At 36.6% G+C, this 14,679-nt stretch overlaps 3 protein-coding genes across 3 annotated transcripts; 2 read left to right on the top strand and 1 right to left on the bottom strand.

The window, feature by feature from the left end:
* Nucleotides 1-95: 95 nt before the first annotated feature.
* On the bottom strand, nt 96-2,916 carry LOC11424712 (cytochrome P450 76A1). The gene is made up of 2 exons (XM_003592807.3): nt 1,709-2,916; nt 96-1,353 (listed from the first exon to the last, which is right to left on the bottom strand). Exons 1-2 carry the CDS (start codon nt 2,621-2,623, stop codon nt 700-702), a joined length of 1,569 nt encoding a protein of 522 aa, XP_003592855.1. The 5' UTR covers nt 2,624-2,916; the 3' UTR covers nt 96-699.
* A 2,749-nt stretch (nt 2,917-5,665) lies between these two features.
* Nucleotides 5,666-11,869, top strand: LOC25485754 (protein adenylyltransferase SelO). Its single transcript, XM_013615055.3, has 7 exons — nt 5,666-6,040; nt 6,132-6,241; nt 6,338-6,694; nt 7,035-7,285; nt 10,267-10,573; nt 10,653-10,926; nt 11,385-11,869. Exons 1-7 carry the CDS (start codon nt 5,735-5,737, stop codon nt 11,637-11,639), a joined length of 1,860 nt encoding a protein of 619 aa, XP_013470509.1. The 5' UTR covers nt 5,666-5,734; the 3' UTR covers nt 11,640-11,869.
* Nucleotides 11,870-12,001: 132 nt separating this feature from the next.
* Nucleotides 12,002-14,338, top strand: LOC11424711 (extensin). The gene is made up of 3 exons (XM_003592805.4): nt 12,002-12,640; nt 12,969-13,943; nt 14,030-14,338. The coding sequence occupies exons 1-3, from the start codon at nt 12,559-12,561 to the stop codon at nt 14,059-14,061; spliced, it is 1,089 nt and encodes a 362-aa protein (XP_003592853.2). The 5' UTR covers nt 12,002-12,558; the 3' UTR covers nt 14,062-14,338.
* Nucleotides 14,339-14,679: the final 341 nt, after the last annotated feature.

Raw genomic sequence — 14,679 nt, 5'->3', positions numbered from 1 at the left:
GTTTTATATGCACGTTTCAGGGGGTGGGGTGAAGGCAAAATTCAAACTGAAGGATTATGTTGGTATTTTTATGGCTTATGTAGGTGAAACTTATGTGAAAAATAAGAAATTATAAAATAAATGACTTAAGATTGAATGACTTGATGCAAACTGCCCTTGAACATTTTCTTAGTTATAGCTGAATTCCTTAGATCTGTGTGGACTTTAGGTAAATTTTCTATATGTATTTTACCAACTCTGGTTGACCGAGATTAAGATAAAAAAGAAGTGATACAGAAGGTTAGAACTCAGCAACAGAAATGATAAACTCCATACATTACATGTATTTTTTTTGGTATGTTAAGACTTCTGTGCTGTTAAACGTAAAAAGAGCCAATCTAGTGTGAATGATGGGATGTAGTTGGTAGTTACTGGTTGGTATTTCTTCACCTCTTCAGCTGATGAAAGGATTTAGTCTACACTCACTATGTTCCGGTTGGTAATGGCATTACAACATTGATCAAGCCCTGCTTTTTAATAAACAATATTTAAATCAGACATAAATGATAAATCATTCAACACTAATTTACATTCAGCGTAACAAATCTACACATAGGAAAGCTTGGGATCGCCTGTGCACGATGATCAGAGTCTCGAATAGAAACATATATTATTCATACATTTTTGTTTGCTTGTAGCTAACAGTTCTATGCCAACATTTCATTCCCCTGCAACAGCAGCAGCAGCAGCAGCAACGGGACTTCCTTTGTAAGGTACAGGTATGACTTTCAAAGGAACGGCTTTTCTCAAAGTTATTCCCATTCCCTCTGTCATGTCCATTTCCTCTGGCTTAAGACCATCAGACAAAATCCAATCAAAGGAGTTGAGGAGGGAGCCTAGGGCCAGTGGAAGCACACGCGAGGCAAGCGGCAATGCCGGGCACATTCTTCGACCCGAACCAAAAGGTATATACTCAAAATGGTGTCCTTTGTAATCTACCATGTTTGGCTGCATAAACCTTTCTGGCCAGAACAATAAGGGAGCATCCCACACTTTTGGATCCCTCCCAATTGCCCAAACATTCACTAAAATTTGTGTCTCTTTTGGAATGAAGTAGTCTCCAATCATGCAAGAGTCCATGGCCATGTGAGGAACCAAAAAAGGAAGAGGTGGGTGAAGTCTCAACGTCTCCTTGATAACTGCTTTGAGGTATGGAAGACTCTCTATGTCCTTTTCTTCCATTTTCCTATCAGAGCTTATTTTGCTCCTTAGTTCCATTTGCACTTTTGATAGGGTTCTTGGGTTGTGCAGAAGCTCCGCCATCGCCCATTCTAGTGTGCTTGTTGTCGTGTCTGTCCCTGCAGTGAACATTTCCTACAACACAATAATATTACTATCAATGTCACAAACTGCCATGATTCTTCTCTCTATCAATCTTTGTTTATTCTCTCCATGATTTGACATAAATTAACTTTTTGTGATGGTTATCATTCTTTAGAAGCATCTTCCATAAATTTCTAACATGCCCAGTTCCAACTTATACCTAAAGCAATTAAAAATGGATTTTTTTACGTCCATTTTTACAATATTTTAATCTTGCTCTTGCACTTATTCCAAGTACTTGAAATTCGAATCTTATCTTATAAAAGACAAATTCAAAAAGAGAACTGATGTGAAAAATTAGCCTGCATATATCTTTTCTATACCAAATATGAAGTTGACTACTTACAAAGACAACAACGTTAATAGTTCTTGAAGTAAAACTGTAGGGCCCGCTGACACCATCCCCACGAAACTGCAAGAGCACATCCAAGAAGTCTTTACTGTTTCCATTTCCAACAATATCATTTTCCATCCTTTGTTTGATGAACCATCCTGCTATCTCAAAAGCTCTCTCAACATGGAACTGTGTGTTTCTCCTTATACCTTGAGGGTCAAGCCACTTCAATATGGGGAAGAAATCCGCAACGTTGGGTTTCCCAGCATATTTCATAACCTTAATCGCATGATAATAGAATCTAGCCCCTCTCTCCATTTCAGGGTCTAACAAATCCTTTGAAAAAATAAGGTTTCCAATGAGGTTAAAAGCCATCAAGAAAAAGAATTTGCCAACATCAACGGCACAATTACTAGATTCCGCAGCAGCTTCATCTATCAAGTGAACCATGCGGTCTATGCATTTTGCACGCACACCTTGCATAGCGTCTAAGCGACTAGTCACAAAGAACTCAGTGGTGCTCAAGCGCCTAAGCATGCGCCAGTGCGCATCATATTGAGAAGTTATGAGTGAACCTTCACTGCCATGGTTATGATTCCCTTTCATGGCCTCATAAACCTTCCTTCCTGCAAGAGCCGCATCGTTGTTTTTGAACATGTCACGGGCTGCTTCACAGGAAGAGACAACTACGGTGCACATGGAACCTAGCCAAAGGGTCATGATAGGACCATGTCTACGAGACAGTATTGTAAAGGACTCGTGTGGTGGTGACAAACCTAGCTGGAAAATGTTGCCAACCACTGGCCAACATCTTGGTCCAGGTGGAAGCTGATGACCAAGTTTCACTCTTATATGTTTCATCACCATTGCCAACCAAATCCATACCAAAACGGCTAGTACCAAACCCACAACCCCGTAATATTCCATATTTACTTCGTCTGCTAATGATTATATTGATTTAGTTATAGGGCACCTTTCCTTCTTATATAATTGCTTCCTGGCACCACCAAACAAAATCATCTATATCAGCCAATGGGGAATATTATTTCATATGTATAATATTTACCCAAAAAATGTTTTTTTATACTCTAAAATATGTGCATACTTTGCAAAATTTAACCAAACCTCAATTATCTTATCAATCATGTTGATTACATGGATCAGTTGCTGTCAACATATACTGAAATAAGTAACATTAATGATGAAAAAATGAAGTTACTCTCTGATTCATTTGTCACAAAATTTTATGAAGTTTTCTCTCACTAATGTAATTTTTTTTAGTATGAATCATATATTTTTTTTAAATAGATGTCAATATCGGTCTCTACAAATAAAGATGGTACAAATTTTTCTTATTTCCGTCTCTTTTTACCTTTAATATTCGGGAACATTGACTGAACATCTAAAATTTGACATTGTATACAAATATGTCAGAGTATATTGATTTGACTCTTCAAAACAAAATACTATTGATTTGACTCATGAAAAGAGAAAGAAAAAAAAGCTAATAAAAAAAGTGAAATTGTATCTACATCATATATAAATGCCGTGTTGGACAACACAAATATCGTCCAAGTAACATTTCTCAATATTAAATTATTTATTGAATTAATGCCATTTATTTTGTTACAAAAAGGGATATAAAAGCTTTTTTTTTTTTAACCAGAAGCTTTTAAAAGTTGAAATACCATTTGAGAGTAAAGGTGTTACAAAATATTTTATGGCTCATTTGTAGGAATTTACTCATGTCACCTGGTAAATGTTAGAATAATTGATTATAAAACGTTGGTTGATAATTATACAACTCAAAAGATAGGAAGAATAAAATCTAGACAAAAGATGTATACATTTTTTTGAGGAATGATAAAAAAAAAAAAAAAAACTATATAAAATAGGTCTTAAGCAAATATAACATTTGTCCGTGATTTCAAATGTTTTTAGATACGGCCATGCGTGTTACACTATGGTCCCCCCTAATCTTGATGACTGTGGTGAGCTTGAATTGAACAATGGTAATGGTCCCAGAACAGAATTAATGGTTACTATATATTCCGTACCAATTAAAAATGCCAGTATTCAATTGCCAATGCTGTCTTATACGTCGTTTGTGCATGACCATATACAAACTTATGTTTCGTGTTCAATTTTGTAATATTTCTGAACAATATGGTTTACAATTCAAACAAAAAGGGACAAAATTATTGGGCTTATTTATGTTATTATTGATCAAATCCATATCTTTCTGCAGGATATACTCTGTCTGTCTCGTAAGAAAACAACACCCATAACATAAACAATCTTGTTAGAGACAATGCAACCTAAAACTTTACACTTTATACCCTCTAATAAATTACATAGTTGAAAATGGCTCTGCTTTCTCTCCCTTTGTCACAATGAAACAACCTTTTTCACAATTAATAAGAGTGATTATACACGATTTCACCCAACAAAATGATTATGTGATAGATTCGTTACTAGTTTGATATTTCAAAAGGATAAGCCATGGATCACTCAGATTCCTGTGTTTCTTGTTTGTCTCTTGCTGCTAAAATGGAAGAAACCCATGTGCCACTTCTTTTGGATTTTCAAATATGTGTATGTTGAAATGCCCCTTTCCACAACCTTCCGTTTTCAACATATGAAAATTTGAGAAATTAGGGTTTGAATTTGAATATGAGTGAGAAAAGATGAAAGGGGATCTGACTATTTATGTATGGTAATTGGTAGCGATCTGGAAGAATAAGAAGGAATTCTAGAAAAAAAGAGGGATGAAAAAGATGTATTCTTGCCTTTATTATCATCTACAAACTTTATGAATGGATTTGCAATCAATTGCAACAAACATCACTAAACTAATCAAACTTAAGTAGCATACAACGTTTCAACTTAACATTACAATCAAAACACACAATATGATTGAGTGATGGAATTAGAATAAATTGTTGAAGGATATGGGTTTTGGTTCAAGGGCGCAAGGTATGAGATAGATTGGGGAAAGTTTGAGAGGAAGAAGAAGATTGAAATTTGAGAGGAAGAAGAAGATTGAACGTTTTTTTAATTTCATCCTTGTGTCAATTTACGTTTTTGATTTTAGTCCCTGTAATTTAACAACTTATCATCTCTCATTCCATCTCATCAACTTTGCCAACTCAGGAACTGCCACGTGTGCTTCGTTAACCACCATGACGTTTTTGTTGACGGAAGCTGAAGGCAAGGACCTTTTCCAAAATGTTAGCAAAATACAGGGTTTGTTTTAGAACAAAGAAACTTACAGGGACGAAAACAAAAAATGAGCGAACTTACAGGGACCTTTAACATATTTAAGCCTTTTTTATATATTTTAAATACACATTAATTTGGTCCTTTATTTTTGGTGATTCACAAATTCCTCCATATTCTCTGATGGAGTTAGTTATTGCTAACGACGATGGAAACTTCGTTCACATTTATAACATGATAACAAAACAAAAAAATGTTTTTAAAAAATGTGGATTAATTGTTTTAGGTCCATATGAAATTGAGACCTTCTCACTTTAGTATCTTTTAAATTTTAATTGAATTTTGGTTCCTCACATATTTGCACCTTGTAAGAATAGACTTTGATTTGGCTAGTGCAACAAGGATTCTTACGCCACTGTTTGATTCATTCAATTTATAATGACAGATGTGTTTGGAGTGATGATAGGATAGGGGACTAAACTGTGAGGAGTACCGACCATTTTTGCACTCAAGAAGTCATTGATACTGACCACCTCAAAGTCCCCGGTGAATGGGATAATATTTAAAAGTGTTGGAGTATTTTAGTTAGTTTGATTATGGATTATTTTTGACAAGATGAATAGGAGGAGGTTACGTGTAGAGTTATGAGCAACAAAAATAAAATAGAGTGACACCACACACCACAGAATAGAATGTGGTGAAAAATATGAAAATGGAATGCAACAAATAAAAATAAAAATAAAAATAAAAAGTAGTATACGTGTTTGTGTTGACCCACCCACCCACCCGAGCGAAGATTTGATTAAAAAGAAGAGAAAGATGATGGTACTATTAACTACTAGTAGTATTTGTTTCCCTCGTCTGTTGTCGTTGTATCCAAACTCACTCATCCGACGCGGCGGTGGCATAAGGAAATTCCATTTATACCCTGTTAGATGCTGCAGAATGATGATGGATTCAACAGAGAAGGGATTGTCAGCACCGTTGCTTGACTCTGTAACTCAAGAATTTAAGAATCAAAGCCTTATTCAGAAGAAGAAACGCGAACTTGAAGATCTGAATTGGGATAATTCCTTTGTTAGAGACTTACCCTCTGATCCAAGAACCGATCCCTTTCCAAGAGAGGTTAGTCATTTACGACGACAAGATTTGCTTTGCGATCTCATCTCGCAAATAAAAATAATCTTATTAATTCATAATTTAATTTAATTTGCAGGTATTGCATGCTTGCTATACAAAAGTATCACCATCAGTTTCAGTAGATGATCCACAACTCGTTGTATGGTCTGAATCCGTTGCCGAACTACTTGACTTAGATAATAACGAGTTAGTTTCTCACATTTCTTTACTCATTATTTACTTACTATCATATCATCATATTTCAATCTATTAACTATATTATATTCATTCATTCACTTTCAGATTTCAAAGACCTGATTTTCCCCTTTTCTTCTCTGGTGCATCACCTTTTGTTGGTGCCTTCCCTTATGCTCAATGCTATGGTGGACATCAATTTGGTATGTGGGCTGGCCAGTTGGGTGATGGTAGAGCAATCACTCTTGGGGAGATACTCAATTCTAACTCTCAAAGGTGGGAGCTACAGCTTAAAGGTGCTGGGAAGACTCCTTACAGTCGCTTTGCCGATGGTCTTGCTGTGCTACGTAGCAGCGTCAGAGAGTTCCTTTGCAGTGAAGCAATGCATCATCTCGGGATTCCAACAACCCGTGCTCTTTCTCTTGTCACCACTGGAAAGTTGGTTACTCGAGATATGTTCTACGAGTATGCTCACTCGCCTTTTCCTACTATTTTTCACAACTTACACTATTCTTAATGAATCATTTTTCACCTATATTATATACTATATATGTTACGCCAAGAAACTTTTCTCTATCTTAGCATACTCAATATCAAACTTTCTTCAACTCCATGTGTCACATTCCATGATAGTAGAACTTAACCATTAGATCACAAAACAAATAAAAAAGTAAAAGTTGTATATTCTATATGATAGAAATATGGATTTGGAGATCGATACCCTGGGTTTACAGTCTAGCGTGTATGTATTTTGCACAGATTAATTTTTTATTATTTTAATATGTTGTTAATATCGCATATGCAGTGGGAATCCAAAGGAAGAACAGGGTGCAATCGTTTGTAGAGTTGCTCAATCTTTTCTGCGTTTTGGGTCATACCAACTACATGCCTCCAGAGGTAGTAATGAGGACCTGGAGATTGTTCGTGTTTTGGCAGACTATGCTATTAAACACCACTTTCCTCATATTGAAAACATGAGTAAGAGTGAGAGCTTATCTTTCAGCACGGGTGATGAAGATCATTCAGTCGTGGATCTTACATCAAACAAGTATGCAGGTAAACTCATTCTTTTAGGAGGGGTTACTTTTTCACCTAATTTTTTTGTTGAAGGACTAAATAGCCACTAAACATTGTCGCTCAGTCTCAGTTTAAAGTTCATGAACTGAATAAACACTTTTGATTGGTTATTCACTTATTTGGTCCTTCAGCTTAAATATCAGTCAACCTAATGCCCTAATTTCCTCATTCATTATTTTCTGTGTAAATTGATTACATGAATTCAAACGACTAGCTGAAACTATGATTTCAACTATGAATTCAAACGACTAGCTGAAACCAAGTAATCCCGAGCTTAATGCCCAAACTATGATTTCAACTGTTACAGACATATATAAGAGCCCATATAACTCAAAAATTAAGAAAAAAAGTTCACAAGACTAAAATTCCCTTGCCTAGGCAATGGTAGTACTAGTACCCAATGTTATGAATCACGGATTAGCAGTTTATGGCAGAGGGAAACAATTCAGCCATATAAGAGTGGGATTGAAACCTGTGGCACCATAATGGCAGGTGATGCTTTCATAAATTGCCTACGGTGATTGACACAAAATGTGTGACACCATTCGGTCACGATTGCTATTTAAAAAAAAAAAAAAAACAACGCTGGTAGTACCTGATTTTGTGAACCTACTTAGAGATTAGTTACATAACTGTACGACGGAAAATATGGCATTAATTAAGCTAATTCTGACCACATATAAGCATAAATGTTCTAATTGTAAGGCAATAAGATAGATTATGTTGTCTGCTTCCTTCCTTGCACACCGTGTGCTTGGATGTGGTTATTGAATTTCTCTTTGCATTTGCAAAAAAACAAAATAAAAAATAACATGCTACAGTCTAACCCAACACACAAACTAGTGAAACTTTTTTATCTTGGAGTGGTCAAGTTTATGTTTTCTGGATTAGACTGCTGCCTTCATCATACTATGATATGATATTGAATTTTGTATAAACCTACCGTGTGCAGGTATGGCTGTTATTTTCTGCTTAATTCTTTGGTAATCTACTTCTGGGGCTTCACGGCCTCCTGTTTTTGTCATTAGTGTTGTGAGGCTATACAGCTTCCAACTTGGGTTGACTGGGAATAATGATAATGTGCACCTTCTGTTTCAGTGTTTGGTTTACTTGAACATCTAGAAAAAAGAAAATAAACTTCATTTTTCTTTAGTAATATTTTTTTTTTTGAGCTTTTGTCTTGTTATATCTTCTAGATCATTTATATTCACGTGTCGTAGAGAAGGGTCATTTGGCTCCTTTAAAACTCAGACAACAATTTTTTTTTTATTTTCAACAAGATGATGCTGTTATCTACGTTATGAACCACAACATTCAGTTACTTTTCCTGCCCAAGACTATGAAGGCTCCATAAGGGAAACAACGCCCAAAACAGGGAGACTGAGAAATCAGTGTGTTTACTTTAGACTATTGAGTGAACATCTTACCTTTATATATATGAAGAGTTGGGGTGACATTGTTCCCCTTGTTGCATGGTAGTGCAGATAACACCCAGAATCATCTCTGTCATGGTCAGGAAGAGAAATTTCTTTATACACCAAGTCCATCTTATTTTGACAGTTGTCCAAGTGTATCTCTGCATTAGGTCCAGTCAATTAAGTTAGCCAGGCCAGTTATTCTTAGTCTTGGATATGGGTAACCTGGATGGGGTCCAAGCAATAGGGTTGGTTTGGTGGCAGGATGTTGGGCTTGGTCAAGTAGGCCTATATGGTCCAGTTAGTTCTTTCTATAAATTGCTTTCCAGCACTTTTTGAAAGTAGTGAATGAGGATCTGTATTGTGCAAGATTTTGTAATGTGGCAGCTCTGTTGTCAATAGCGGCCGCTACCGGTGCTATCGTGGCGCAGCCAAAAATGACAAAATGCGACGCAGCGCTACAAGGCGGAGCGTTTGGAGAAAGCGGGTGAAGCGGCCGATATTCGGTGGAGCGGAGCGGTTAAAATTGGGTCAAAGCGGCTGATATTCACTTAAAACCTTTTTTTCAAGGTCAAAATCGTACAATTGGAGCAGCTGGATCTGATTTAACGCGGGTCAAATTGTACCCTTGATCCACGGTCAAGAGAACAAGAATGAGAAGAAATGAAAGAAGAATGAGAAGACATGAAAGAATCTTTGATTGCACTATGAAAAAATTGAGAAGGAGAAGTGAATGAAAGAAGAAAATTGTTTGTTTTTGCGGCGGCTGCATGCACAGAATTAGGTCTAGGGTTTATTTGTTAGTGAAGACTTGTGTGGGCCGGCCAAATTTAAACCCAAATATAATGGGCTTAAAAAAAATGTTTTGTTTTATTACTTTCCCTGCACGGCCTCTTGACCTTTTATTTAAGGAAAAAACCAATAGATTTTTTTTTTTTTTTTTTTTTTTTTTTTTTTATATATATAAATAAAAAAAACAATAGTAACATCTTTAAATAAAAATAGTATTATTTATTAATAATAAATCAATAATGGTTATAAAAAATAACAGACCACTACTTGAGTAATAAAATAATAGTTGTAATATAAGGTATTTTAGTATTTTTCATGAATTTTGTAATGTTTAAGGTATTTAGTATTTTTTTTTAATAGCGTGAGTATTTTAGTATTAAATTTATTTTGGGCCGCACCGCCGAAACAGCACTCACTACGCGCCGTGCTCCCGCGCCAATTTTTGGGTTGGCCGCGCCACATTTCCGCATTGACAACAGAGTGTGGCAGTAAGGATGATGTATTTGCCAACATGTACAACCACTTCAAAAATACCAAGCTCTGTCTTATGTAGTTACAGTTGCTAGAGTACACTCAACCTCTCGATTATAACTTACACAATGGAAGCTATGCAACCATTTATTTTTTTACTAGTGACTTTATTATGTTATCTTTATTTTATGGGTTATTCAGTTGCTTTTATGAATTTTATTTCAAAATAACTACAATACTGACTATAAATCCTTTGTTCTTTTTAATGGTATTCTATATCAGCATGGGCGGTAGAGATTGCTGAGCGTACTGCTTCCATGATTGCTAGATGGCAGGGGGTTGGTTTCACTCATGGTGTGATGAACACGGATAACATGAGCATTTTGGGTCTTACTATTGATTATGGTCCATTTGGGTTTTTGGATGCTTTTGATCCTAAATTTACCCCAAATACCACAGACCTTCCAGGTAGAAGATACTGTTTTGCAAACCAGCCTGACATTGGTTTGTGGAATCTTGCACAGTTTACAACAACACTGTCAGCTGCTCATTTGATAAATGACAAAGAGGCTAACTATGCTTTGGAAAGGTAATATTACCATTTCTAATAGCCTTCACCCACTCCTCTTTATAGGAGAAAAATTTACCTTATGGTTGGTCTGTTTCAGATATGGAACAAAATTTATGGATGATTATCAAGATATAATGACCAAAAAGCTTGGCCTCCCTAAGTATAATAAACAGCTGATTGGTAAACTTCTTACTAATATGGCTGTTGACAAAGTTGATTATACAAACTTCTTTCGCACACTCTCAAATATTAAAGCGGACACAAGCATTCCAGATGATGAATTGTTAGTGCCATTAAAGTCAGTGCTATTAGATATTGGTCAAGAGCGTAAAGAAGCGTGGACAAGTTGGTTGAAAACCTATATACACGAGGTATAATAGTTTGTGTTTTTCTTTAGTCGTCCAAGGCACTTGTAGAAAATAATTCTTAATTTTCGAGTGGCATAATCTTGGATCAATGCTTGTAAAGTTTTTGGTTCATTTATCTTTATTTAACAAGCAGTTTTGAAGATGCATACTATCATTGGCACATTTCTATTCAGATTATAGATGAGCAAGTACTCATAGTTTAACTTGCTGAAGGATTTGAATATTACTGGTCTTTCCAAGTAGTGTCATGGATTGGTCATTTGGATACCTTTTGAAATTTTGCTTATCCATGTGATATAATTGGTGTCTGTACTTTTTTTCTTTTCACAAATTGTTGATTTGATAAGATATTGACACTCTTGATGCATAAGTTGCAGTGATACTTTATGTGTGATTAAATCAATTGTGACCAAGATGGCCTGTGCTTTTGACATCTCTATCATTGCTTTGGGTTTTTGCAGCTCTCTACAAGTGGCATTTCTGATGATCAGAGGAAGACCTCCATGAATATGGTAAATCCTAAATATATTCTCAGGAACTATCTTTGCCAGACTGCAATTGATGCTGCAGAAATCGGTGATTTTGGAGAAGTTCGTAGGTTACTTAAATTAGTGGAACATCCTTTTGATGAGCAGCCAGGAATGGAAAAGTATGCTCGCTTACCCCCAGCATGGGCATATCGACCAGGTGTATGCATGCTTTCTTGTTCCTCATGAGTTGTCTGCTTAGGTAGGCGTATTCCAAATAGCAGCAGAAATAGGAGAGAAGGATTTACAAAGTTGAAGATTCAGAAACTAGGAATTAAACAAAACAAAAAATAGTGTGTATTTATTTGTATTGTACTAGTATAGATGAGTTGGAAAACGATACTGGAAGAATGATCTCCAGTTAGACACAATTGGATGCACTTTATATAAAGTTATGTTACAATTGTTCATTTTTTTAATTTTTAGTTCTCTTCTTTTTCTTCTTAACCATGAGAGAACTTCTATGCATGTATTCTATTTGAGATTTATGACACCGATATATTTATTTGTATCTACTGTGACTAATCCCTCTTTCTCACGCCACAAGAAGGGGAAGTGCTAGTCTTTCCATGAGGAAAAGGAGATCAAGCGAACTTTGAGTAGAAAGCAAGCAAAAAAAAAGGGGGCCTTGAAAAACCAGACTTTCAACTTTTCCAAAGGTTGAAGTAAGCATATATACCACCATGAAATGAGCTCATGCAAGCACAAAAGGATATTTGTTTAAACGGTGCACTAATACCCATAAAATACACATTTATGATTGCACTTTTAGCATTCCTTCATACATACAATACTTCTCCAACCAAAGATAGTACTAGTAGTGCATCGAATTTTTCACCCAAAGAATCAATCTTTATCCCGAACAGAACCGCTTGTCTACTCTTCCCCAAAGAATCAATCTTTATCCCAAACAGGACCACTTGTCTACTCTTCTTCCTTTACTCTTGACGATTCTAGGGGTTACCAAATTGCTTGTGTATAAAACCTCACATTGTTCTACCTTTAGGTCTTTCAGTGCACTGAAATTAGAGTGCAAAAGTGAAGCAAAAGCACAACCAGAAGCCTCTGCATCTGGTGGCATTGCACCAACAGAAATTGCAACTGGATCATGGCAACAAGCAAAGGAAGAAGGAGTGCAAGGATGCTTCTTTTCTGCCTGACTTTAGCTACTATTTCTCTCACTCATTGTGGTAAGCCAAGCCGGGTAAATCGGTTCATCCCACATGCATTTTTTCTTATCAATCAATTTTTCTAAATTAAAAAGGAGAGTTGTACTAACCGTGTTACCCCAACTTTTTAATTTCTAGCTAAAAGTAATTATCCATGAATCTATGATCTTGCATAGATAGGTTATATATGGAAGTTGTTTGCATGTCATATTTTTATGTCTAATAAGTCATAGCCAAGCAACAAAGGGCACCAAAATATAGTTGCAACTGCATTATGTTATTGAGATCAAATAAATTTGATACGATAGTGAGTTCAGAACTCAAAAGCCTCTTACTTTCCACTTTGCAGATGCAAATAGATCAATAAGGCTGTTGAAAGCCCCTAAACACAGAAGAATTGTAATCAACAAGAACCCAAAGAAGTTGAAAATAATGAAGCATTTTGATTTTGATCCATCTATATATTCATCAAATGCACAACCCTATGGTATTAGCTCTCCATTATCTTTGCCTCCTTATGAATCACTAGCTCCAGGAAAAAGCCCTCCATATTGTGTATACCCACCACCAAGTAGCAGTACTCCTTCTACCACTATTCCAACACCCACAAGCTCACAACCTACCCAACCATCACCTCCTTACACCTCACCTGATCTTCCATCCCAAAGCCCACCTCCAGGCCCCACAACCGTAACTCCTAGCCCACCGGAAAACTTTCCAACACCAACACCTGAAATTGTTCCAAGCCCACCAGATAACTTTCCAACACCAACACCTGAAATTGTTCCAAGCCCACCCAGTAACATACCAGGCTCACCAGAGCCTATACTGAATCCCCCCATCATTTTTCCAGGTCCACCCGGGCCATCGATGAGCCCACCTTATTTTGAGCCCGCTCCACCATACTACGAGCCAACACCACCATTCATACCTTCCCCTACTGGTGGCAGTGGCAGTATCCCCAGCCCACCAAGTACTTTTCAATCCCCTAGTGGAGGTACTATCCCAAGCCCAACTGTATATCAGCCACCCGTAGTCTACCCCCCACCAAGTGTGCCGCCACGGTCCAACACCGCCCCACAGGCCAGCTTGTGGTGTGTAGCTAAGGCATCAGTTCCAGATCCAATCATCGAAGAGGCCATGAATTATGCCTGTTGGTCAGGAGCAGACTGCAGTTCGATTCAGCCGAACGGGCCTTGCTTTCAGCCCGACAGTGTATTTGCACATGCTTCCTATGCCTTCAATAGTTACTGGCAAAGGACGAAAGCTTCTGGTGGCACTTGCGAGTTTGGAGGGACAGCCGTATTAGTTTCAGTTGACCCTAGTGAGTAATTTAATTTAGTAAACTTGTTTGGTTCATTTTATGCCAAAGTAACAAACTCATAATTGCTACCTTTTGCTTCTCAACAGGCTACGACGGATGTCACTTCATCTATAACTAACTGATCAAGGAGCTAAGAAAGCCACTTTTGGAACCAACCACAACCAATGCTTGAAGAGTGAAGACAATCTTTTTTTCATAACTCCCTCTTTTTCTTGTGGCAATATGTTATCTCATCTACACAAGCAGATTTTGTATTTTGCAACGTAGTGTAGAATAATACAGATGATTGATTTCTAGCTTATTATTGCCTTTATCTAGCTAAATTAACTCCTTTATAGTACCCAAAGAGGAAAAGAAAAGTCACAAATATTCAATTAACCTCCTCTCCTTCTCTAGCTGATACATCTAATATGGCACTTTAAAAAATTTACGATGATAAATGCAAAAATTATAAACCAGCGTAATGCAAGCACTAATATACGAGCTCCGTCAAGAACATGGGCATTTTACTACTTTGTGTGGCAAGTGAGAATTTATTTGGTTATATGCTGACATTTTTATGAACCTTTTGTCATTTTTTGTTTGAAAATGCCCGTTGTCGCGAAAAGCATCTTCACAAAATGATGATGCATGTTAAATGTGATTGGTTCTTATCGGATATCACTTACGCCTTATGTGATCTCCAATAAGGACCGAATTACACACAGCTTCTCCCTTTAATAATATAACACATATT

Source organism: Medicago truncatula, chromosome 1 (assembly GCF_003473485.1).
Source record: "Medicago truncatula cultivar Jemalong A17 chromosome 1, MtrunA17r5.0-ANR, whole genome shotgun sequence".
Taxonomy (NCBI): Eukaryota; Viridiplantae; Streptophyta; class Magnoliopsida; order Fabales; family Fabaceae; genus Medicago; species Medicago truncatula.
The sequence above is the reverse complement of the archived record's forward strand: the minus strand, read 5'-3'. Positions and strand labels throughout refer to the sequence as shown.

Bases quoted from the DNA above. Each gene is read 5' to 3' on its own strand.
- LOC11424712 (XM_003592807.3), bottom strand. From the start codon at position 2,623: ATGGAATATTACGGGGTTGTGGGTTTGGTACTAGCCGTTTTGGTATGG. The intron at 1,354-1,708 runs GTAAGTAGTCAA...ATTGTGTTGTAG, and splicing joins CTATTAACGTTGTTGTCTTT to GAAATGTTCACTGCAGGGAC.
- LOC25485754 (XM_013615055.3), top strand. From the start codon at position 5,735: ATGATGGTACTATTAACTACTAGTAGTATTTGTTTCCCTCGTCTGTTG. The intron at 6,242-6,337 runs GTTAGTTTCTCA...ATTCACTTTCAG, and splicing joins CTTGACTTAGATAATAACGA to ATTTCAAAGACCTGATTTTC. The intron at 10,574-10,652 runs GTAATATTACCA...GGTCTGTTTCAG, and splicing joins GCTAACTATGCTTTGGAAAG to ATATGGAACAAAATTTATGG.
- LOC11424711 (XM_003592805.4), top strand. From the start codon at position 12,559: ATGGCAACAAGCAAAGGAAGAAGGAGTGCAAGGATGCTTCTTTTCTGC. The intron at 12,641-12,968 runs GTAAGCCAAGCC...TCCACTTTGCAG, and splicing joins TATTTCTCTCACTCATTGTG to ATGCAAATAGATCAATAAGG. The intron at 13,944-14,029 runs GTGAGTAATTTA...GCTTCTCAACAG, and splicing joins ATTAGTTTCAGTTGACCCTA to GCTACGACGGATGTCACTTC.